This window comes from Drosophila miranda, assembly GCF_003369915.1.
Source record: "Drosophila miranda strain MSH22 chromosome Y unlocalized genomic scaffold, D.miranda_PacBio2.1 Contig_Y1_pilon, whole genome shotgun sequence".
NCBI classification, from domain to species: Eukaryota; Metazoa; Arthropoda; class Insecta; order Diptera; family Drosophilidae; genus Drosophila; species Drosophila miranda.
In genome coordinates this window covers 30174707-30199586 of record NW_022881603.1, presented here as the reverse complement: position 1 = coordinate 30199586, position 24880 = coordinate 30174707, and the positions used below count along the sequence as shown (strand labels likewise).

The window sequence follows — 24880 nt, the reverse complement described above, 5'->3', positions numbered from 1 at the left end:
AAAGGTTTCTTCGGGAGTACCACAAGGCAGCCATCTAGGCCCCTTACTCTTCACACTCTTTATTAATGACTTACCTTCAGTATTAACATACTCTCGAGTACTTATGTATGCGGATGATGTTAAACTCTGTGTCCAGTACAAGGACATTTCATTTCATTCTCGCTTGCAATCCGATCTCAATAACTTTCAGTCATGGTGTTGTGCAAACTTGTTACACCTTAATGCCTCGAAATGCAAAGCTATGACATTTCATCGTTCTAGCCCTTTGTTGGCTCCCTACACCCTATTTGGTGGTTCTCTTGAGAGAATTACCCTGGTGGATGATCTGGGTGTTATGTTAGACCCCAAGTTAAAGTTTTCCGAACACATTTCTACCATGGTAAATAAGGCCATGGGCGTGCTTGGGTTTATAAAGAGGTGGTCAAAGGAATTTGACGACCCCTATATAACAAAGACTCTCTATACCTCGCTTGTTCGTCCGATCTTAGAATACGGCTCCTGTGTATGGTGCCCTCAGTACAAAGTACACCTGGACCGTATAGAATCAGTACAGAAAAACTTTTTACTCTTTGCTCTGCGGGGCCTTAACTGGGATGCGGGTGTAAGACTCCCATCTTACTCTAGTAGACTACTATTAGTAAACCTCCCATCCTTAGTTAACCGTAGAAAAATGCTTGTTGTGATATTTATGCACAACTTGATCAGGGGTGACATAGACAGCCCTGATCTGTTGAGCCGCATAAACTTCACGATTCCTATTAGACTGACTAGAAATTTTATACCGTTGTTCCTTCCACTTTGTAGATCGAATTATTCCTTGCATGAACCGTTTAGGGTCTGGGTCTGGTCTGCGTTTTGCCTGGGATCCGCGCGTAACAGCCCTCTGCTGGTGTCACACGGGCCACTTGACGGTGCAGTAACTGCATCGCCTCTTGAAAGATGCAGTCATTGCATGTAAACGTCCACAATTTAAATTTATTTAAAATTCTTTTCACATATGCAGCTTGACACAAATATATTTTGTCTTCAAACGTTTCTACTCTGATACCGATAAAATGTTTTATCTCATTTAAGTCAGTCATTCTAAATCTTTCACTTAAATACTTTTTGAAATTATTCATTCTATCCATATCCCTTGTCGCTATTACTACATCATCAACATATAATAATACATATATGTTTTTCTTTATGTCACCTCTATCAAGAATATATATGCACGGGAGAGTTTACAAAATCGAATTCTTTCAATGCTTGCTCAAATACTTGAAACCAGCATCTAGCTGCTTGTTTGAGCCCATAAATGGCTTTGTTCAGTTTGCATACATGCCCAGCAGCGCATGATACGCCCTGAGGAGGCCGCATATATATCTCCTCACTTAATGTACCATTGAGGAAAGCTGTTTTAACATCCATCTGATGGACTTTCAAATTAAACTGGACTGCCAATGATAGTACGAACCTAAAACTGGCAATTCTAGCAACGGGAGCAAATGTTTCTTCATAGTCTACTTGGTACTTTTGAGTAAATCCTCTTGCAACTAGTCTAGCTTTGTATTTTATTGGGACTCCTAGTTCATTATATTTAATGGAAAATACCCATCTATTGTCTACAATATTTTTGTTTTCTGGCTTCTTTATAATTGTCCAGGTGTTATTAATTTCATGGGCATTTAACTCTGTATTTATTGCCTTCTCCCAATCAGATTTATCATTCCTAAAATTTATTTCATCAAAAGAATTTGGAACTTCATCAAACATTATATGGGCATTTAATATAAATTTGTTAAAGCTTTTATCATGTTCTTTATAAGACACCTTCGGCTTAGACTTTAACCTCTCACTTTTTCTACTAATTATATTAGTATCCTTATTTTCTTCACGACAATTATCTGGCTGATCAGCTTTTTCACAATCCTTACTCTCATTCGGGATATATAATTCCTTACTATCATTCAGGAAATCAGTTTTTCTTTTCCTACTTTCATTCGGAAAATTCAGCTTTTCGCATTCCTTACATTCATTCAGGATTTCACATTCCGTACTTTCATTCGGGAAATTAAACTGATCACATTCCTTACTCTCATTCAGGATTCCACATTCCGTACTATCATTCGGGAAATAAAACTGATCACATTCCTTACTCTCATTCAGGATTCCACATTCCGTACGATCATTCGGGAAATTAAGCTGATCAGATTCCTTACTCTCATTCAGGAATTCTTGTTGACTTCTTTCCTTACTCTCTTTCGGGAAATCTGTTTAAAATTTTACTTCTCTAGAATAAAGCATATTAGTCTCGTCTACGACAACATCTCTTGCAACAATAACTTTTCCTTTAATGACATCCCACAATTTGAGTCCATTTTGTTCATACCCTATCAAGATAGCTTTGAATGATTTTTCATCAAATTCACCTTTTTTAATTTTGTTGTGCACATACACGGTTGAACCGAACACTCTTAAAAACTTTGAATTGGGCTTTCTATTGTGCCACAGCTCATATGGGGTCATTTTACAATCACCAAGTGCTTTGCTTGGAATTCTGTTGATTAGATATGTTGCAGTTAGCACAGCTTCACCCCAAAAACTTTTGTCTAATTTTGCACCATTTACCATAGCACGAGCTTTCTCTGTAATGGTTCTTATCATTCGCTCCGAAACACCATTCAACTGAGGTGTATGTGGCACTGTCAAATGATAACTTATTCCTTTATTAACGCAGAACTGACGCATTTCATTCGACAGGTATTCTCTACCGTTGTCAATGTACAAATTGACAATCTTGAAATTAAAATGAGCCTCGCTCTTTGCTACAAAATCTTTAAATACATTGAATACATCTGATTTATATTTTAACAAATAGGTTACACAATAATGTGTAAATTGATCTACGAAGATCACAAAATAATTTTTATCGTCTAGTGTAACTGGTTTAATGGGGCCACATACATCTGATTGTATTACAAACAAGGGTCGTTTTATATAACTTTTATCTTTAGATTGCTTAAATGGCAACCTAGCCTGTTTCCCATTTAAACATGACTCACAAACTTCATCTGATATTTTTAAAGTAACAAGAAGATTACTGTCATTAAATAAATTATTATTCTTTATTTCAAGCAATTTTGCATTGCTTATATGCCCCAACCTCTCATGCCATAATCGATAATTATTTTTGTTCCTAGCATCTACACTGTATGCTTGGAATTTGACTACAGGTATATCCAACATACCTGTATATTTAACAACAATTACTCCATTTTTTGATATGGAGACACCACCACAGTCAAACTTAATTGACATCCCTGCCTGTTGCAGACGCTTGACAGACATGAAGTTTCCTGCTGCCTCCTTGCAGTAGAGCACATCCTCCAGTGTGATATTGTGTCCATTGTGCAGCCGCACAATTCCACGCTTAGTGGCATTTAAAAACTCGCCTTCTTTTGCCACAGCGATTTTAATTGGCTTCACTTGAGAGTTTGAGTGTTATTAAACGTTTACGTGCAGCTAATTGCGACGCAAGGCTTCTACGCTCATATATGGCGTCTAAATTCTTCAGGATATCACGTGCCGAAATGTCGCCTGCCGCGAAGTTTAGAAATGCGTCGCCTAAATATTGAATTAAAATGCTCTTCGCACATCGCTCTGCCTTTTTCCAATTATCATCTACTTCGTTAGGCATTATGTTATCGACTACTTGGAGCACCTCTAATTCAGCAAACAAAGCTCTGATTCTAAATTTCCATATAGAATGATTCTCGCCACAAAAAGGCTTAATATGTTGCTTATTTCTTTCCATTTTCTATATTATACACACACACACTACAAAAAAAAAAAAACTACACAAGAACGCACGCGGAACTAATTTCACAACTATTTGTTATTAATTTAATTTATTTAAATTGGCGTGGACTGGGCCCATAACCTATTGGATAACTAGCTATGACAATTAGTAAACGAATGACAGTACCAAGTTATATTTTTCTTTAAAGATTATTTACATATGTATTTCTTGATTACTTTTTCACTGCAACACCGGTACCACGTACATTCGATTCGAGATCAGAAAGGAAAGAGGACACTTCAAGTGTGACCAGACTAACTTTACATAATAATACTTAATATATCGATAGTATTATTTAATAGTATTTAATGTTATTATTTGAATGTGGGAATAGGCGTATTCCAACATGGCTACGCACAATTGTCCAGATTCGATAGCTGAGATGGAAGCAAGGTTGGATAAAACTCTTCGTATGTTTTGGGAAGTCGAGAATCGTGTGGAGGCTGGGTTGAATACCAAAGAAGAAGACGATTGTGAAGCACATTTCATAAGCCACCTTTTACGGTTGCCATCCGGGGAGTATGCAGTTCGTCTGCCGCTAAATAACAATACTGATCGTTTAGGAGAATCTTATGCTCAGGCTTATCGACGGTTCATCAGTCTGGAGCGAAAACTGGAGCGTAATCCTACACTCAAGGAGCGGTATTCCGCCTTTATGAGGGAGTACATTGATTTGCATCATATGCACCAAGTCAACCCTGATTCCCGTAGTCTCTGCAAATATTTCTTGCCTCATCACTGTGTCCTAAAGGAGGACAGTACGACGACAAAACTCCGTGTCGTTTTCGATGGATCCGCAGCTACATCAACTGGATATTCTCTAAATGATGTGTTGATGACAGGCCCTGTTATTCAGCCTGCATTGTTTAACATATTGATTCGCTTTCGAACATATCCAGTCGCTCTCACTGGGGACATTTGTAAAATGTACCGCTGCGTACGAGTGTGTCTCCACCCGACAATTTGTATCAGTGCATCCTATGGCGAGATTCCATCGAGTCCGAGGTTCAAGTCTACACATTAGACACCGTCACATACGGGACGAGGGCTGCATCATTTTTAGCGGTCCGCGCAATGCACCAGCTGGCCATCGACGAGGGTGAGTCCTACCCTCTTGGCTCAGCTGCTCTGCGGCAGGAGTTTTACGTGGATGACCTTATTTCGGGCGGTAATTCGGTCGCACAGGTCATGGACAAGATGCACCAAACATCAGCTTTACTGTCCCGTGGTAATTTTAGACTTAGGAAATGGTGCTCCAGTCACCAGGAAGTACTTGAGGGAACCCCTGAAGATGACATAGAGAAGTTCCTAAAGTTTAATGATGGAATCGAAATTGCCAAAACTCTCGGCTCAGCGTGGGACCCTGCTTCGGATCAGCTGCTTTTTGCCTTGTCCGCACTGGACACAAACTCAAAGCCATCAAAGCGGTCGGTTTTATCTACGATTGCGCGGTTCTACGACCCTCTTGGATTGATAAATCCAGTCATTGTCAGGTGCAAAATCTTCTAACGCATTTGGTGGCGTCGGGGCATTCGGGGCTTGCGCGGCAGGCTGGTGAACCAATCGTTGACATCGGCTCCCACCAGCAGCAGGCAGCGGTTCAAAGGCGGAATAATGGCCTTGGTAATATAGTAGATGGCATTTATCTTGTGTCCCTCGTTGGCCAGAACGTCGTGAGGACTGCGCACCAGACGAATGAGCTGCATACCCGGCGGCCCGTTGATGATAATGAAGGGTACGCGCTCCCCTCGTCGCGGTATCCGCCTGGGATCCTTCTGCATACACTTGCTGTGAATGGAGTTTGTTCAGGAGATGGATCCGTGCCGAGATAGCAAGATTTTCTACTCACCGCGTTAGCTGCAGGGCGGGCACACATGGCTTGTAGCCATTGAGTCCGCGAAACTTCTTGGCAAAGATGAGGTCCTGCAGGTTGGCGCGTCCGGATAGCAGTTTGGTGAACTGCCGACACACGTACTGCTTCACCTGCCTGACGTCCGCCGTCTCGAAGAGCAGGCGGAGCACCTTCTCCAGCATCTTGGCCACTGCCGGGCAGCCATCTCTTCGCACCGTCTCAATACATGTCGACGTAGCGCTTTTTGGTCTGGAGCAGGCAGGGCTGGTAGACCTCCAGCTTCAGCTTCACTGGCTGGGGACTCATCTCGGTGACGGCCTGGGCTATCTCCTCGCCTATGCGGAATGCTTCTGCCCAATTGCGCCCTGGGACCAAAACAAACATCGAGTCCGTGTCGCCGTAGACCACGCGCACCTTCCACTCCTCGTTGGCCTCCACCATCTTAATGGCACGCTCCAGAGTCTCGCGGCCCTTGGAGACGACAGAGTCGCCCACCTCCACGGCCGGCATGCGTCCGCTGAAGTTGGCCGCCGTATAGCCGTATGTCACGTTGGCCATCAGCTTCAGGACCAACTGGCGAGAGTGCAGGATCCGCTGGAGGGCAGAGTTCTCCTTGTGGAGCTTCATCGACTGCTTGACCATCAGCCGTGTGTCCAGAATCTCGGTAAGCATGCGCGGCAGGATGCCCTCCCTCACCTCGCGCTTCAAACCACGCCGCAAGGCGACACCGTGACCAGGTCGTGCACCAGCAGCTTCTGGAGCATTTGGCGGGACACACGCAGTTGGGAGGCCCCGAACTCGAAAGGCGAACTCCCACCTAGATGCTCGACCCGACCAGGCAGGTGGAGAAGCAGTAGTTGTAGGCAATAATCATGCTGGGGTAGAGACTCTGAAAGTCGAGCACAATCAGGGGATCGGCCTAGAAGCGGGACTGAGGCTCCAGAATCAGCGCTAGATATTCGGGCGCCCGCATGTGCGCCCGCTGCTGGACGCTGGGCGAGAGCGGCACCACGTTCTTGGGCTTGGCAATTCTGGAAAGGTGACGGTAGGTTACCAAAGGACACCAGCCCTCCAAAGGGCATTGTTTCACTCACCTGAGCATCTTGCTCTCGACTCGAAACTGCGATCCTCGCGATAGAACCTCGTAGAACTGGATGCCAATGAGTTTGGCCATTTCGCTGGTGCGTCCCAGCAGATCCAGTTGATCGAGCAGAGCCAGCGTACCCCTGACCCGCTCCAGATAGTATTCCAGCACAATCCAGCGGCTGCAGGGCGAGGCGAACCACTCGGTGAGCGTCTTGGGGTTGTGCCAGGGGCAGCGCTTGTGCAGGATATGGTACATTACATTCTCGAAGGTGTACGAGGTGAGGGCAATCTCGGAGCGCATAAGCCGCCACACGTCCAGCAGGATGCGCTCACAGAGCTTCATCTCCACGTCCAGGTCGGTGAACTGCTCGCGATCCTCGTCGACAAAGTCGCGCACTTTCTGTGTGGGCACACGGGACAGCAGAGGGGCTATGTTGAAGCATAGATGCTTGGCCCGATCGATCACATAGCCCCAGGAGGCCATCTCGATCTCGTAGCCGGCATAAATATCGGCGTCCCAGCGAGCACATAAGGCCAACAGATCCTCCATTGCCTCTGCCACATTGGATACCACCTGAACTTCGATGTCCTTGTCCAAGCCGTGTATCAGCCCCTCGCTGAGCAGATCCTGGGCATGGTTGACCATGATGTAGCCACAAGCCTTGCTGGGCAGCGACCCATACGCATCTGCATCCGGAAGTCTGTGCTCGATGGCATAGAACAGACAGCGCATCTCGTCGTGCTTCGGATCGGGTTGCAGCTCCCCTCGCGTGGCCACAAACACCTCCAGCGTCATTATGGTCAAATAGTTGCACTCAATGTCCGCCTAGGCCTGCTGCAGGTTCTCCAGGTTCACCTTGAAGCCGAACGTGTTGTCCAGTGTGGCGTGGCTCAGGCCGAAGCTGAGCTCGTGGTGCCCCTCCAGTTGGTGGTGGCCATCCAGCTGCCGCAAAAAGGAGGTGCGGTCCAGTTCCGCCTGTGCGGCACTGCTAGACACGCTGCTTTGGTCGCTGGCCTGGAAACTGCCTCCGTCGGTATTCTGCTGGGGTTCCCCTGCTACGTCTAAGGATGCCATAAAGTTCAGTTTGGTTCCTCGTCTGGAACGCGAGGACTCCTGGCCCTTACTGCTTATGGGAGTTCCTTTTGCCTTTGCCTGGGACATTGGTGTGAGGCTGAGGCTACAATCCACATCCTCCTCGCTGTCAGCATCGCCGTCATCGTTCTGCAGCATCATGGTGATCTTCTGGCGCTTGACCTTGATGGGACTGTCGACATCGCTGCCTCTCTCTGGCTCCTCCCGCTGCCGGAGCAGCTGCCTCGCCTTCAGCCAGACCTTGGCCTCCTGGCGGGTGGGCGCCGTTTGTGCCGGCTCAATGGCAATCCTCTGACCACTGCTGAAGTACTCCCGAATGCGTTGTTCGCCCCGATGACGTTGCAGCATGGCCGGGCCCCCGATGGCAATAAGCTGCTGACGGCGCCAGGCGGCCAACCCCTTGTCGTTGCCCAGGACGCTTTGAAAGGGATCGCAGTCGTTGAGCTTGTTGCCGGGAATGTGGAGGACCAGGAATCCCACCTCAGTTACCTTGCTCACATCGGCAGGATTGCTGTAGAAGGGCGGCTGGAACTCGTGCTCGGGTATGTCCAGCTTACGGCACCCGCGAACCACTTCATCGTAGGTGGGTGGCAGCTCCAAGGGAGCAATGACAAAGGGGCCATCCTTCAGCGTGACAGGTGCATCTGCAGGAGAAGCCTGGGGGCTATCTATGAGATCACTAAATACCGACGGACTGTTGATGATCAATGAGTGCTCATAGAAGCTCTTCATTAGCTCCGGTGTTTGGCTCTCGTTGCTCCTGGGACTTAGCTGTGGAGTGGTCTGGCTCTCGACTGGAGGCGGAGTCCCTGTGGTTGGCGTCGTCTGGAGCTGTTTGGTGAACACCTCAGCGGAAACTCTTACGCGCCTCAGATTCGGAGTCTTTCGCAATTTGGTGATAATTTGATCGCCTTCAGTATCGGACTCGATCGCCTCATCGCTAATTGGCAGATTGGTGTCCTCGCTTTTTATACCCGATACTCAAAATGAGTATTGGGGTATATTAGATTTGTGGTAAAAGTGGATGTGTGTAACGTCCAGAAGGAATCGTTTCCGACCCCATAAAGTATATATATTCTTGATCAGCATCAATAGCCGAGTCGATTGAGCCATGTCTGTCTGTCCGTCTGTCCGTCCGTCCGTCTGTCCGTCCCCTTCAGCGCCTAGTGCTCAAAGACTATAAGAGCTAGAGCAACGATGTTTTGTATCCAGACTTCTGTGATATGTCACTGCTATAAAAATATTTCAAAACTTCGCCCCGCCCACTTCCGCCCCCACAAAGGACGAAAATCTGTGGCATCCACATTTTTAAAGATACGATAAAACCAAAAACTCAGAATCGTAGAGGATGACTATATGTTTTAGAATGTAAGATCTCAACCAGATCGTATAATTATTATAGCCAGAATCAAGAAAATAATTTCATTCATTCTCGCTCTGTCTCTCTCTAACACACAGGTTTCATGGTCGGTTTTGCCAATTACAAAATATGAGTTCAAGGATCTCAGAACCTATAAGAGCCAGAGCAACCAAATTTGGTATCCACACTCCTGTGATATCGGACCTTGACCGTTTCGTGTCCAAATTTCGCCACCCCCCCTTCCGCCCCCGCAAAGGACGAAAATCTGGGGCATCCACAAATCTCAGAGACTATTAAGGCTAGAGTAACCAAATTTGGTATCCGCACTTCTGTTAGATCTCACTATAAAACGTATATCTCAGAATTTCGCCCCACCCCCTTCCGCCCCCACAAAGGACGAAAATCTGTTGCATCCACAATATTGCACATTCGAGAAAACTAAAAACGCAGAATCATAGATAACGACCATATCTATCAGATTGCTGAATCTGGACCAGATCAGATAATTTTTATAGCCAAAAGGAACAAATCAATTTGCACTGGCTACGCAGCGCCCGACGTCACGCTCAGACTGATTTTCTGTCTCTCTCGCACGCACTCTTTGTCGTGTCGTTTAATATTAGCAGCGTCTGCCGGTGCCGGTGTTGCGGTGTCCGCAGCAACTCACAACGTTCCCCCTCGTTGTTTCTTAATTTGGCTTGGCCTCAGACCCAGACTCTGCTTCCTTCTCTTGCTGCGGATTCATATCCAGGGCTTCTGCTAAGTTTATTTCTTGCGCATCGCAACTCTTTCGAATACTTTCACGTATCATACGACTGCTATTCTTATCTGGCGTAACTAAATCTGTACGGGATTCACCTTGGTCTTTTTTCGCCACTTTCTGGACATTTGTCTCCGATTTTCGGGGTCTCCCTTTACTGGTCACCGGTTCCAAATGACTCTCTTTCTCAGCCTGATGACGCGCACTACGACGTGGCTTTTTCTGCTCTTCCTCAGGATCATCCGCTGTTTCGAACAGGTCCGATAAGCTGGGATTTCTCACTCGCGGCGTCAGTGAGCAGATGAGGTGGGTCTTGTCCAGGTTGCGGGTGCGGCTCCTGGTACTCCGCCGCGGAGTGAAGCTGTCAAAGAAAAGCTAAATTTAATTGACTGCCGAAGAAAAGGAGGAGACTATTCCCCTACTCGTTCTGCAACAGGACGAAACTGTTTGACGCCTCCTCGACACTTTTGCGGCGCAACTCCGTCATGGCCAGCTTCTTGCGCAGCGAAAACTCTGGCCTAAACGATAAGAAATGAGGAACAGACTGACAAAAAGGGCCTGGGTTTTGACATACCCTTGTGTACCCGGTCGTTGGTCGAGCTGCAGACTGAGTCGAGGGTTCATGGGTTTCCCTGCCGCTTCCACATCGTTTTCTGCAATATACGACAATTAGAGGCACATCTACACAGCTGTACTCACTCTTCGTGGAGCTGCTGCCGATGGTAAGCGGCAGTGGGGCATATTTCTTAGCCGCACTGGACTTGGGTGTGCGAGGAGACCTCAATAGGCTTTCCCTTTTAGGTGTAGTGGGCGTCTTTGGGGGGCTTCCCTTCGCGTTGGCTCTCAACTTTTTCGGTGTACGCTGATTATCATCAGAGCCATCAATCTGTGGCAGCTTCGGTGTGGGATCTAGCTCCCCCTGTACCTTAGGCGTAGGTTGACTTGGAGTTAGCTTGAGCAAAAGCTCATCGATGTCGTCCAGGGTGTTTCCTCCTCAGAATCACAGTCTTCATCAGACCCCAAGTTAGGACCGACAGCAGTTGCTGCTGTCTCCTTGTCCAACAGCTCTGGAGTTAGCTCAACTAAAGGAACAACAGAATGAAATGATGCCATTTTGCGATCATTTTTCAACTGGCATTTACAATGTTTGTGCTGCTGCGACAGGGGCGCCAACGAGCTGTCCAAATCAATGCGCGATTCATTGGCACTCTGTTCCTCAAGCTGCTGCAGGACCTCAAGCAGTTCCAGGTCTTCTTCCCTCACTGGAGCAGAGTTAAGGATATGAATGGTTAATAAGAGGTTGATGGCTTCTGGTTTACCTACAAGTTGCATCGTGTGGCACAGCTCCATGCGGCTGGGTCAGGCTCAAGACTAGTTCCTCATCCACCAGCGTTTCATCCATGCAGGCAGACTCGTCCTTTTCTGCAAAGGAAGAGCCAAAAAGGCTGCCATTGCAGCTGCTGGTTACATGATTCTGGATAAACGAAGCGTTCACCAGCTGCTGCTGCTGATCCTGGGAGCATTCTTCGGGATAAACAGCGTTGGCCATCAGTTTTTGCAGATTGAATGTGCGTCGCTGCTCCTTGCTGTTGGGCAACGTGGTCTGCATAGTGGCATTGCCGAGATGCGTCTGATCTGACAGTGTTTGGTCAGATAGCGTCGACTGCTCCAGGGTAAGCAGTTTGCTCTCGAGAGCCGTGCGGTACAAAACATCACTCTCGGCGACTTCCACATGCAGTCGAGGCTGTGTGGGCGTCAGTTGCAGGACTGGAATCTAAAGCAGCATGAGCCAGCTATATCATTTTCATACATTAACCAAGACCCTACCGCATTGAGTTTCTGCTCATCGGCTGCTGCGGCGTAGCTCTGAGCCAACTTTTGACGGCGCACATTCTCGTCATTCCAAATGGCCTCAATGCCAGGATTTGTGTGATTGCCCTTGCCCTTGGCGACTAGTTGGAAGCGATTCAGTATGAAGTTGGAACTGACGTCCACTTCAAAGGAGCTGCAGGCCATTTTCTTGACGCTAGATGTCTCCAGCAGCTGTTCGGGCTTCACATTCGGATAAGGAACGACTGAAAAATTATTAATTCGTTAGACTTGGCTTAAAGGGAAACAGCAACACTAGGTTACCTTCATCCTCATGGCTACGGCGAAACTTGACCACCTCCAATGGTACATGCAGATAGCTCATCCCATACAGATTGTAGTCGATCATGAACGGCAGTATGTAGGGAACGTGGGACTCGTGTGGATTGAAGTTCTTGCTGAGTATGGCCCCGCTCTGGAGAAGATTGGCGGCACGTCGCACAAAGCGGGGATTGAACATGTATATTTTGAGGAACTGATGATCCACACGATGGTATCCATAGAAGGGGAACTCATGAGTAAGATTCACTTAAAGCATGATCTGATGCGCTTCACTTACATGCCCTTGACCAACTGGATCTTGAACACATGCTGGGCATTGGAGCTGCCCTGTCCCAGTGATATATTGAGGGCCTTGTCCATTCGAGAAAACTAAAAACGCAGAATCATAGATAACGACCATATCTATCAGATTGCTGAATCTGGTGCATGGCGATCTGTAAGATGCCGTGCTCCAAGGATTCAAAGTCCTTCTTATCGTATGGTATGTAGAAATAAGGAAATACGCCGTGCACATGCATGCAGGTTTTCTGTCCGAATAGCAGGGCCAGACTGCGGCTTCTCCATATAAAAGTCGGCTATGACCAACCGAATGGAGTATTTTTTTATTATTTTTTTTTTTTTTTTTTAGGATTTAAGTTACCAAGCTACCCGTGAGTAGCGTGGGATTATTTGGCCGCCCGCCTTTTGAAGGTGGAAATTGCCAAGTCAAAGAATAGAAGATGTTGGAGTACTGTTTATAGCTTTACATCAATTTCGTCGATGAAGTCAATTAGTGTTTGGTACGCGCTGATGTTTTCTTTTTCAAAGAATTTGTAAATATCATTATATTTTCTTAGAGATGGGAAGTTTTGCCTTGTTGTGTTGTACTTTGTACAATTGAAAATTAAATGCGAGGCGTTATCGATACTATCGCATGTATCACATATGTTACTAGAAACTACATGCATTTTGGCGAGAGTGTGCCTATCGAATGCGTTACCACTAAGCAGTCTGTTGATTCTTTTAGCGTCAATGGCTTTAAGCTTAGTTTTATTTAGGAACCACGGTTTGGATGATGTTGAGGGGAAAAGCGAGCAGTAACCTCGGTGCTTGATACTAGCAAACTCGGCGTATTCTCTCTCCCATTCTGCTTTTAAGATTCTGTGTATTTCGCACATAGCGTCTTTAAGGTTCCATTTAACCACTGTGTATTTTCCTCGTCTGTGGGCTTCTTTGGCTGCTGCGTCAACTGAAGTGTTCTGAGGGATGTTAGCGTGTCCGGGAATGTAGTGAACCTCTACAGTTCTTAGATGTGGATTTTGTTGGATCTTTTCTCTGATTTTGTAGGCGATAGAGTTATCCTGAATGTTCTTCGCCAGAATGAGGGCCCCGTTTCTGCTGTCTGTCAGGAGCGCGACACGAGGAAAATTGTACAAAATAGCATGGTCTAATGCCTTCTCGATAGCAAGGAGCTCGGCGGACAACGAGGAAAGGGTTTTGTGCGTTTAATAGCTATCTAAAAAACCTGTCCTAACGTGCAGGAAAGCGGCGCTGGAATGCCCATCTGCGACTGACCCATCCGTGTAATAGATTTCAAAACCACCCTTTGTCAGCTGATCCTTCTTTTCCCCGTGGAGCAGCATGATACCTGCCTGGTCTATAGCGTGCTTGTTGGGTGCAGAACCCTTGAAAAATTCTAAGTCGGAGCTAATTTTAGTGCAAAATGAAGCTGTGTTCTCGAAAACCTCAACTCTATCTATTATGCTGCCAAACTCCCGATATGCCTTAGCGTAGCCCGTGTTTAAATCCCTATTTGCTGACACTGTTTCACTTGCTGGGAGATTAAATGCAAACACCTTAACCAACTCTTTCGCCGCCAGGAATCTCATCCTGTAGTCCGGGGGAAGTTCTCCTGCCATGTGATATATGATAGGAACGGGAGTGCAGATTATCAGACCCAGCGACTTTCTGAGGTGATGGTTGCAGTGGGATTTGATTTTGGCCAAGGCAGATTTGGACAGGTTGCAGAATGATGAGCACGCGTACTCTAGCCTACTTCTGACAAATGCCTTGTAAAATATAAGTCCTCTTTTGGGGCTGATACCATAGTGACACCCACTGAGTAATCTGAGAAATGCACAGTTTCTGTTCGATTCCGAGATGGCCAGATCAATGTGACCAGAGGCTGAGTTGTTTGCTGAGATAGTCCTGCCTAGGTATTTGATCTGCTCTACTTGTCTGATCTCAACTCCTTGATGCGAGATATTTAGCGCAGCTCTACGATTGTTGAAGTAAATCACTTTAGACTTCACCGGATTGAATGACAGGTTTAGCCTATTGCATTTTTCTTCGAACTTATCTATACTGTCTTTCAGCACACATTTCGCAATGGATACGTCTTAATGAAAACAAACTATGAAAAAGTCATCAGCATACTGAAACAGTAAGCAGTTATGACTGTTTATATCATGTAGTTCGGCTGTGTAAAGGTTAAAAAGGGTTGGGCTGAGACAGCTACCCTGGCTAACACCTCTGTTCACCTCTACCTCGCTTTTGCCCTTTATGAGAATTCGTCTGTTAAGGAAGCTGGAGATCCAAGCCGTGAGGCTTGTATTGAACCGCATATCCCTCATCCTGTGCTCGAGTGTGTCCACTCTTACGCAGTCGAACGCTCTTTGTAAATCTAGGCAAGCTGCGACAACCTGACAACCCCTCGCCTTCAGCGCCAGAACTTTGTTGATAAGGTCGTTGATGCAAAGAGCCGTGGACCTGTTTCTCCTGAAGGCATAGGACCTGACCGGCAGCAGGTCACAGTTTGCTATGTGCTCGTCCAACTTCAACTTTATCAACCCCTCTATGGATTTAAACAGCGTGTTAATCAAACAAATCGGCCTATGGTTTTGGAAGGAAGTAGGGTCTGCATTCTTCTTGGGGATGGGTACCACTTTTATCCTGCGCCAGACTTCAGGGATGACGCCACTCAGCCATACTTTATTTATAATTTCAAAAATGTCTTGTTTTTTCCCTCTTGGTAGCTTTTGAAGCATCCTGAACGAGATGCCATCAGGGCCTCTAGCCGAATTGGGGTTCCTGGTTTTTAGGAAGGCCAGGAATTCTTCCAGTTCCAGGGGTTCCGGGTCGTCTGGTCCTAACAAAGGGGCAGGAATTTTCTTAGGGGGCCTACTGTTTGACGTGGATGGGGTTACTTTAACCATATTGAGAAAGTTTTTGTCATCTTCGTTCGTCCATTTGTTCCCTACATTTTTGATTTGAACGTATTTTTTGATGTTCTTCACCCTGCTCCACATAGAGGGCGATGAGGAGACCTCTTCTATAAACTTGGAAAAGTTGCGCTTTCTAAGATTTTTTACGTGATTTTGTAGATTTTTGTCAGCTTCTAAGGTTGCTCTGGCATCAGCCAATTTTTTGGTGAGGTAGAATTTTTGCCTGCAAGCGTTTCTCACGCGAAAAAGTTTTTCCGTTTCCTCGTTCCACCATTTCTTAGCAACGTACTTGTTCTTGCTTGAGAATGTGACCGTGTTTTTTAAGGTCAGGGATTTCACTTTTTCATTGAGCTCCTCCAGATTTGAGAAATCACTTGCACCCAGAATCCGGGCTATTCTGTTGTGAAGGATCTTCTTGCCTTGGAGGGGGGCATTTAGGCCTTGCACTGATAATACAATTGGGAAGTGGTTGCTGTTCGTAATTTTTGTTTTGAGGACTTGCCAGTTAATAGTTCCATTTCTGTAGTTCGAAAAAGAAAGGTCAAGAACGGAGAATTGAGATGGGCTCCTGGAGAAGGTTGGCGAACCGTCGTTTAGGCAGATAAATCCGGCCTCCCGGGTGGAATTCTCAATGCTGCGACCCTTGCGATCACAGATCGGACTTCCCCAGATAGAAGACCTAGCGTTGAAGTCCCCGCCCACTATTGAGGGTATGTAAAGCGAAGCCGCGAATTCGAAAAACTTTTTTGTGCCCGATTTAAACTGTGAAACTGTTGTTGATGGCGGTGCATATATGCTAAAAATATTGAAATTGCTCTTGAGGTTTAATGTTTTTATTCCTAAAATTTCCAAGTCGTTCTCTATTTTTAAAATGCTGAATTGAATGTTTTTCCTGACGTAGATGCCAACCCCGCCGTAGCCGTCCTCTCTGGGCCTGCAGAAAAAGTTATAGTCTAAAATGCTGCAGTCCGCGTTGTTCAACACCCAAATCTCTGAGAGGATGGCAATATCTATTGCGTTCTTGTCTAGGAACATTGAGAGGAGCTGTTTGTTGTTGTTGTGTGTCAGACTTTGAATATTTAGCTGAAGAATCTTCATTGTTGGATGTTTTGAGAACCAACTGCCATCCCTTGGGCAATCTGACGCCTATCTAGTTCTGCGTTGGAAGCATTGACAAATTCTCTAATTTCCTTAATAAATTTATTCGCTAAAGAATCCCCTTTAATGATGTTGTTTGGATCAATCAGGAACGCTGTGAGTTTGGCTCCTAGTGCGTTTAACTTATCCTGGGCCAGAGAAGATGCCACGGATGAAGATCTCACAAATTTCTCGCTCATTTGGACGTAGTCTGAGTTTATTGAGTTCTTCCACTCTGCCATGTTGGCTGCTGCCTTGGCCGCCTCTGCGTTCCGGGCGGCAACCCTATTGGATTTGGTCACTTCCGCGAAAGAGGTGACAGAATGAATTTCCCTGGCGGACTCTAAGCTGTTATTTAAGAATTCAGGGGAGCGGTTAGATTGCCAACTGGGTCTAGGAAATTCCCCTTGATCCCTTAGGTTGGGGGAAGTTCTATCAAAAAGGATCGGATATCTAGCCTTGACCTCAGCTCTAGTTAGGTTTTCCAGTGTCATGCACTTTTGAATGGCGTACGCTTTTTTCCTGGCCTCACACTGCGGGTGGGTGGCAGCATGTTCCCCCTTGCAGTTAGCACAGACCAGCCCTGAGCAGATAATATCTTTGCTGTGATCTTGTCCGCATTTGAAACATTTCGCTCCACTCTTGCAATGTTGCGCCAGATGGCCAAACCCAAAACACCTAAAACATTGAATAAGCTGAACAAAAGGTTTCACTTCTACTTTAGAATATAGAAAATTGATTTTGGTTGGTAACTGCTCTCCTCTGAACCAGAGTTTCACCCTGCCAGTAGGTACACGTTCCCCCGATGCTCTATCCCTTCGCGTAATCCGAACTATCTCCTCAATTGGGATATCCGAGGTTACAAGCTCCGCTAGCTGTTCCTCCGAGTAGTGCCCGGGGATCCCAAAAATTAACCCTGCTTTTTGGACGAAGTGCCTAAAGATTCGGGTTGAGTACCCTTGAGCAGCGAAAACACTGTTTTCCACTAGCCCGTTTGCACACTCCGCCGACCCGCACACAATCTTGCACCTGCCATAGCCCATTCTAGCAACCTCCTCGATATCGCTAATGCCCTGTTTCAGCAGTAGATCGGATAGATCAAACTGGTTTATAGCAATTCTGGCATTATTCGCACTCATTTTGTCGATACAAACAATGTATGGGCCTTTATGCCCCTCATAATACTTGTTAACGATGATTTTGCGTTTACTTCCGTTTTTCGTACTCACGGAAGCCACACAAACCGCGTCAGTCTTCTCTCTCTCTTTCGTCGTAGAAATGTTTGATGTCATGCTTGTTGTCGTGTTCGTGGACATGTTTGTCGACACGTTCGTCGACAAGTTTGGTTTCTTGCACAGCAGTTTAGAAGCCAAAAGCTGCGGAGCCGTTTTTGCCGCCATCTTTACTCCTACCCGCATGGCGGATTTAGCTTCTCCTTCCCTTTTTTTCAGCGTTTCCATGCGAATTTTAACTCCCGTCGCCTTCTCCGTGGCCATCCTTGTCTTTCCTATGCTTGCCATGCTTCTCAGGGTCCAGACGGAGTTCCAAGAGCCGTTTTAAGAGTTATTCCGGAACGCCATGCAGTAAATTCCAGGTTTTTCGACTTAATTGATGAAGCTTTGGGAATTTCTTCGCGCCGTCTTCGTAGGCGTGTGAGGCACCCCCAGAAGCTTCGGAAAATGTCTTTTTGATTAAAACAGTGTTGAACAACCTCTGGAGTATTTTTTTAACGAAACGGCCGTCCACGGGAAAATTTCCCACACAAAAACAATCGAGATGGCAGTTCTTCGATAAGCTGCGACAGCTGATCGCTGGTGGTGGCAGTTTCTCAGTATCGATGCTGTTATTGTTAATTAATTCGATGAATATCGATGAAATTCTACATCGATAGATTGCGCTCCCTTCGTATCGATAGTTAGGGCTGCATTAACATAACTGTGACCCGGGATACAGAGAATCAAGTCACTGTTAAAAGAACCGTTTGAATGCGTTACAAGTCCAAACTTATGTTAACAGCTTCTGCTCAAGAAGTAACAGTTGTTTTGTTTATATTTTGAACTTGAATCCAATCGGCTCACAAGTGTTCTTAGTCGGTCTGTCCGGTTAGTAGTGTAAATAGAACAACTTGGTCTCGATCTTACCTCACCGGTAGTTCTACAGTGGCTGCAATATCGATTTGCACAACCAATTATCTCTATAGCCGAAAACATACATACATACGTGGGTACACTATATATTCATTTATCCAAACTAAACTAAAAAATTCTATACTCTTTTAGTACAGGGTAAAGAATATCTAATTATTTAGATCTCTCATTAATGCTGTGCTATCTCCGAATATGTTATTAAATAGATAAAATGACTGAAAGTAAAATCGATATCAGTGCAATGAAGATGTCACGGAATTTCACAAACATTTCCAAATCGAGGAAGCTCGCAAATGGGGCGATTTGTGTTTATTTGCGGTATCTTATCTTAGTGGAATACAGACATGATTGGGTCCGGTCTGATCTGTACGTCATGACGACTACCTTATAGAATCGAGACTTCTGTGTAAAACTACAATCGTCTGAGCAAGGGCATAAAGATAAAGATCTGTGTTCAGAGTGTAGAACCCAGTTATTTCAAGAAAGAATCAATGCAATCAATTCAATGCGCTGCCGATTAGATTTATAATTACGATTGATATACATACATATAGTATGTGTGTATAAGAATATTCTCATGTACAACTCTATAGGTATTATATGTGGCCTATAAAATCCTTTTTCCCAACCAGATTTTTGTATTATTTGCGGTATTTTATCTTAGTGGAATACAGACATGATTGGGTCCGGTCTGATCTGTACGTCATGACGACTACCTTATAGAATCGAGACTTCTGTGTAAAACTACAATCGTCTGAGCAAGGGCATAAAGATAAAGATCTGTGTTCAGAGTGTAGAACCCAGTTATTTCAAGAAAGAATCAATGCAATCAATTCAATGCGCTGCCGATTAGATTTATAATTACGATTGATATACATACATATAGTATGTGTGTATAAGAATATTCTCATGTACAACTCTATAGGTATTATATGTGGCCTATAAAATCCTTTTTCCCAACCAGATTTTTGTACGATGGCGGTTCTTCCTTACGCATTCTGTCGAATGCCTTTTGAACCGAGAACAGGGCATAACTGAGATACGCTGTAATTAAGGGACAGATAATAGATTATTGAATCGAAATCAGTAGCATGTAGTCCTGTGAGTATACCTGTAAATGGGACTACCATGATCGGAAGAAGAGCCAATCTCCATTGACCATCATTGCAACCCCCAGGTAAACCATGAGGTACAAGAAGAATCCACAGGTTATCATTCAAGGCACGAAAAGCTTATAACAGTTCTATATTTAGACAAACAGATAAGGATCAATTGAAGAGCAGCTGGAAGGGAGGCAGACTTTTACGTACCTTTATGGCACCAATTACAAGGCATATGCTTCCCATAATCTGCAAAGCCGAAACATGCAAGCCCAGATCGCTCGATATATCTGCAAAGTGAAATAGGTATGAGTTCGGCCAAAAATTGTATTCAATTTAAATACATACACCAAAAATATTCACTCTTCAGTTAGAAGACAGTTGCAAAGACCACTGACAGCACTCCTGAGAGGATAATGCCGTTTTTACTGTCTAATTGAAGCATTTTGCTGAATTCACTTTTCTTTCTTTCGTGGACACTCCACTCTGTTCGGTAGAAAGACTATTTCACAAATAAATGTGAAATATTTAGACGCGGCAAGGGGAGCTTTTTCTGTCTAATCTTATCACCTACCTGGAACTCTCCCTCTCTTATACATATATACATACTATACATGTATATATGTCTACGTATATACTCCCTGGGCGACAAAGAGAACCCGCATTTGTTTATCGCCAATATTTGTACTTTATTGCATTGCAATGAAGGATTACGTGGGGCTTGTGAATTTGTTATAGGCTGGTCGTCTCAGTACAGTTGAGATAAACTGGAAAAGATCAGAAAGAACAGAGGATAGATAGAACGCCGCTCGAGAGTAGGAAGATCAGATACAGGAAGAATCCTGTAATTATCATCCATGGCAGGTATATATACAAAGAACCTACCTTTGTGGCAACAAATACCAGGTACATGCTAATCAGGAGCTGCAAAGTCGTTACTTGCACGAATAGATCACAGGAATGATCTAATAGAGACAAACGTAAAAACTAATCAAAAATCCTAATCACAATGATAGGACAATGACGTTTTTGGTATCTCGATTTTGCTGCGTGGGAAGAGTATTTCACGAGAACTAAAACAGAGTTCGATGTTAAGAACTTATCTTATTACTAAATCGCTCTTTGCTGGACGCCCGTTCGCTCAGTGAGAAACAAACCCCTTGATGATTTGGTGTATAAATAATTTTTATTGAAAGTTTTGCTTCTTATTGCTTAGCCAGCAAGCCGAGCCCATTCTCCTCATTCACTTCCACTGAACAGGCGGGCAGGGGCAAGGGCAGGCTTATAAAAATGTTTCGGCTCTTTGGTAGACCTTACAATGGATTTAGGTTTAGGTTTAGGTTTAGATTTGATTATTCTTGAATAATGCAATGGAATTGATTAGCTAACAAATCGATTGGTGGCGAGTGTGCAAAAAGTTTGTTAATTGTAAAATTTGTAACATGCTGTTGCATCGTTTCGTTTTGATTTTGTTTTAACTAGAGTTACTTTTAAGTATAAAATTGTAATGCAATATCGCATCGCATCGCACTGCATGGCATTGCTTTCATATGTATTGATGTATGTATAATTATTCGATCTTCAGTTAACTCTTGATACCCGATCAACTTTACCATATTTTTTTTTGTTTTGATTTCGAGCAGCCGTAATTCGCAGTTCTGCTTAAGAATATATCCGATTGATTTGAGTAAAGTTAGGCTTGATTAGGTTGGGTAGTTGGGGCTAAGAATTCAAGAACATGTGGCCTTCTTTTCAAGTTAGTCAGGAGATATAAAAAATACGTAGATTATAACATTCGATTAGTACAAGTATAAATATATAAAAAGTATATATACATAAATAAGACTAAGTCGATAGAGGAGCACGCAGCACTTCTTCTCATGCTCTTTTTCTGCACTGCTCTGCTCTGCTCTCGTTTCATCTCTTCTCTTCATCATTTTCATTTTAATTTTGTTATTTTCTTTTTTGATTTTGGCAAAATCACTGGAGAATTAGAAATAATTAACATAAACTATGACACATGGCCGTGCTCAGGCGGCGGCTCAGGTGTGTCTGTGTGTGAAAAGCCGGAAAAACCACGATTTGGATAAGCGGGACAACAATCATACAAGTGACGCGGCGCGACGAACCTCTCTCTTTGCCGATTGGAAAGATCCTTTGGATGGGTTCAAGTTCAACCATGCTTGCTTTCTTTATTTGCCTTCACTTTGATTGGAGTTTGATTGTAATTGGTTTTAAGTTTTAGTTTTGATTTTGTTTTGAGGATTTGTAAGTTCATTAAGTGTATATTTGTATAATAAATTATGACTATATATGCATGTATATATATGTATATAGATGTATAGATTTAAGAAGTAAGTAGGAGGCGCATTATTTCACTTTTCAACTTAAGAGTAACTGCTTGCTCGACTGACTGACTGACTAATTGATTGATTTACTGACTGACTGAAATGGCTCGTTAGCAGCTTCATAACAATGCGAATCCCTGATCGCTGATCAACAAAAGTGACATTATCATGAGAGTAATCGTGACAAAAAAAAGAAGAATGCATATATGAATGTACAAAAGAATAAATAAAACTGCATATAAAAATAATGATTCTCAGTAAGCCTATTAAACGTCAACAACCATCTTCTTGTGTATGTCCGTGTTTCCAACCACCGAACAGAATTCGTCGAACGATATCTTGCCATCCTCATCCTTGTCCGCGAAACCGATTGTCTTGTCCACTATCTGTTGCAGTTGCGTGTCCTTCAGATTGTTGCCCACCATCATTTTTAAAACCTGCAAAAGTCCAATTTTTAGAGTAAGAGTTTTATATTCATCTTGGTGTCGTTTCGTTTAAGGGAGGAGGATTCGAAATCGGTAATTGCTTGCCTGAAAAAGTTCACCATTCGAAATGTATCCATCGTTGTCCATGTCGTAGATGCGGAACGCGAAGCGCAGCTTCGACAGTTTATCACCCTTAACGCTGAACTGTGAGACGCCTTGGATGAACTCCTTAAAGTCCACCTCCCCGTTGCCATCGGCATCGAATATGTCGATCACGCGCTGCACCAGCGGATTCTGTTGCAGCTCCGGCAGCGACATGAACTCGTCCACACTCAATGCCCCCGAATTGTCCAGATCCAGTTTGCGGAAACGTTTGCCCAAGCGTCGAATCTCATCGGCATCGACTGGTATGAGAAGATTACAATTTTTGGTCAGAGGTTATATCTCAGGTGCACCTCTACATAATTCAAATGTGAACAGTGTTATTTATAGATGCAGATTGTCTGTCTGCCCATCATCAGAGATGAAACACAGTGTGACAAGAACAAGATTAGCATGTAAAACCGCTATAGACGATATTCCGACTACAAAATAGCAATCATAATAATATCATCTCAGGACTTCGAAGTGTACATAGGTGGGTCTTGGGGTTTGGTTTTACGTTGTTCCACGTTTCGCTTGCATTCCACTGAGTATTCCATATACAATGCCTGTGCATACCTACATACCATTCATACATACACAAATTTGCATATTCATAAACAGCCGTACCGTTCAAATGACATTGACTGAAAAATGGTACTTACAATTGGAGCACATTTCCATGGGCAGTGATGTTTCGTTTCCCTGAAAATAAAATGGGGTAGATTATTACAGAAAGCACTAAAATTCACAAATTTATTGCATCCGAAGGTATGATGAAGGGGATGGGGGTGCCAAGAGTCAGTTTCTTTTTCATTATTTTCCTTTCAAACGGGACACTGCCTGCGGGGCTCCCAGTCCCCTTCTCTCGCTCTCCCTCTCTATCATCGTTTCACTTTGCCCCTCCATTCCCTTTTGAAACTTGCTCTTGAACATTTCGGCTGGCCGTTTTTATTACCATTTTGGTTTTTCCTTGTGCTATCTATAGTACAACTAATTTCGAGATTTTGCACTGCTCTGCTTTCACTCTCTCCGCTAATAATTCGGTGCTTTCTATTATAATTGAATGCCTTCAAGTTTCGTGCACATTCTCGTGGGGCTTATTTGGCGCAGTATTATGGTTTTGTTGTTAAAAAATTTAATTTTCTATTGTGCACTTGCAACGCAACACGAGTTCAATATACCGTCCGACTCTCAGAAATATACCAAAATATACCGAAATATGCCGTCTCATTTAAAAAATATATCGTAAATATACTGACGAGCTCAAGTTATATTTTACATATTCCTCGTTTTTGATCTTCCGTAGAATACTCACAGCTATATAGAACATTTAGCCGTGCCCACATAATTTTATACGATTGATGAATCAATTTTCTACACAATTGGTTAGTTTTTAGTCCTTGCTTTTATTGTATTTTGACTAAAACAAGGTTTTAACGAAAAAGTTCAACAAAAAAAGAGTCGCTATATTGCGTGTAAGCCGTAGTATAGGCCTTTGTATACCCTATTTTGTTAATTTTATATGAAAGTATAAATATTGATATGAAGATAAAATGTAACTAATAAAGACCTTTTCTCAAATTGACATTTTTTAGACATATTCATGTATATGATGAGTGTTTTGTATATATATCTCGATCCTGATACCTATTCTTGGTCTCTGCAAGAAGACAATAAGCTTTAAAGTATCGTTGAAATATTGAAAATAATATTGAATAATATTAAACTATATTGAAAATAAATTGTTTTTGCCTGGGATGACAAACATATTCACAATCATATAACATCCATTTCCCCCAGGGTATGTGTGCATGGAATGGGACTCATTGTTGTGAGCCGGTTATTACAGATTCTACCCGATTCAAATAAATACCAAAATATACGGTCTCATTTCAAAAATATACCGTAAATATACTGACGAATTCAAGTTCTTTTTACATATTCCTCGATTTTGGTATTCCGTCGAATATTAATAGCTAAATAGAACCCTCAGCTCTGAACTCATAGTTTTATCCGATTACTAAATCAATTTCTTACAAGACTGGTTAAATTTAAGTTTTCATCTTTAGTGCATTGCTTATAAAATTAGGTTTAAGTTAAAAAGGTTCAACATAAATTTCCACTAAATTCGTTTATTTACATGGTAACTACACGTTTGCTACACCACAAATGTGACACCTAATTTTTGCCCGTCTTTTTTCATAAAAGCCCCATGGAAGCGCCAGTGTGA

The 24880-nt window shown here is 43.8% G+C and overlaps 1 protein-coding gene and 2 pseudogenes across 1 annotated transcript; all 3 read right to left on the bottom strand.

Annotated features, from left to right (window-relative positions):
- Positions 1–5349: 5349 nt before the first annotated feature.
- LOC117185855 lies at positions 5350–12914 on the bottom strand (annotated as a pseudogene).
- A 5983-nt stretch (positions 12915–18897) lies between these two features.
- Positions 18898–20301, bottom strand: LOC117190769 (annotated as a pseudogene).
- Positions 20302–21350: 1049 nt separating this feature from the next.
- LOC117190768 (calcineurin subunit B type 2) lies at positions 21351–23843 on the bottom strand. Its single transcript, XM_033395829.1, has 4 exons — positions 23606–23843; positions 23313–23352; positions 22612–22910; positions 21351–22518 (listed from the first exon to the last, which is right to left on the bottom strand). The coding sequence occupies exons 1-4, from the start codon at positions 23606–23608 to the stop codon at positions 22348–22350; spliced, it is 513 nt and encodes a 170-aa protein (XP_033251720.1). The 5' UTR covers positions 23609–23843; the 3' UTR covers positions 21351–22347.
- Positions 23844–24880: the final 1037 nt, after the last annotated feature.

Coding starts and splice junctions, on each gene's coding strand:
- LOC117190768 (XM_033395829.1), bottom strand. Junction 22,911..23,312: donor CATGGAAATGTGCTCCAATT/GTAAGTACCATT, acceptor TTCTCATACCAG/TCGATGCCGATGAGATTCGA. Junction 22,519..22,611: donor CGAATGGTGAACTTTTTCAG/GCAAGCAATTAC, acceptor GGACTTTTGCAG/GTTTTAAAAATGATGGTGGG.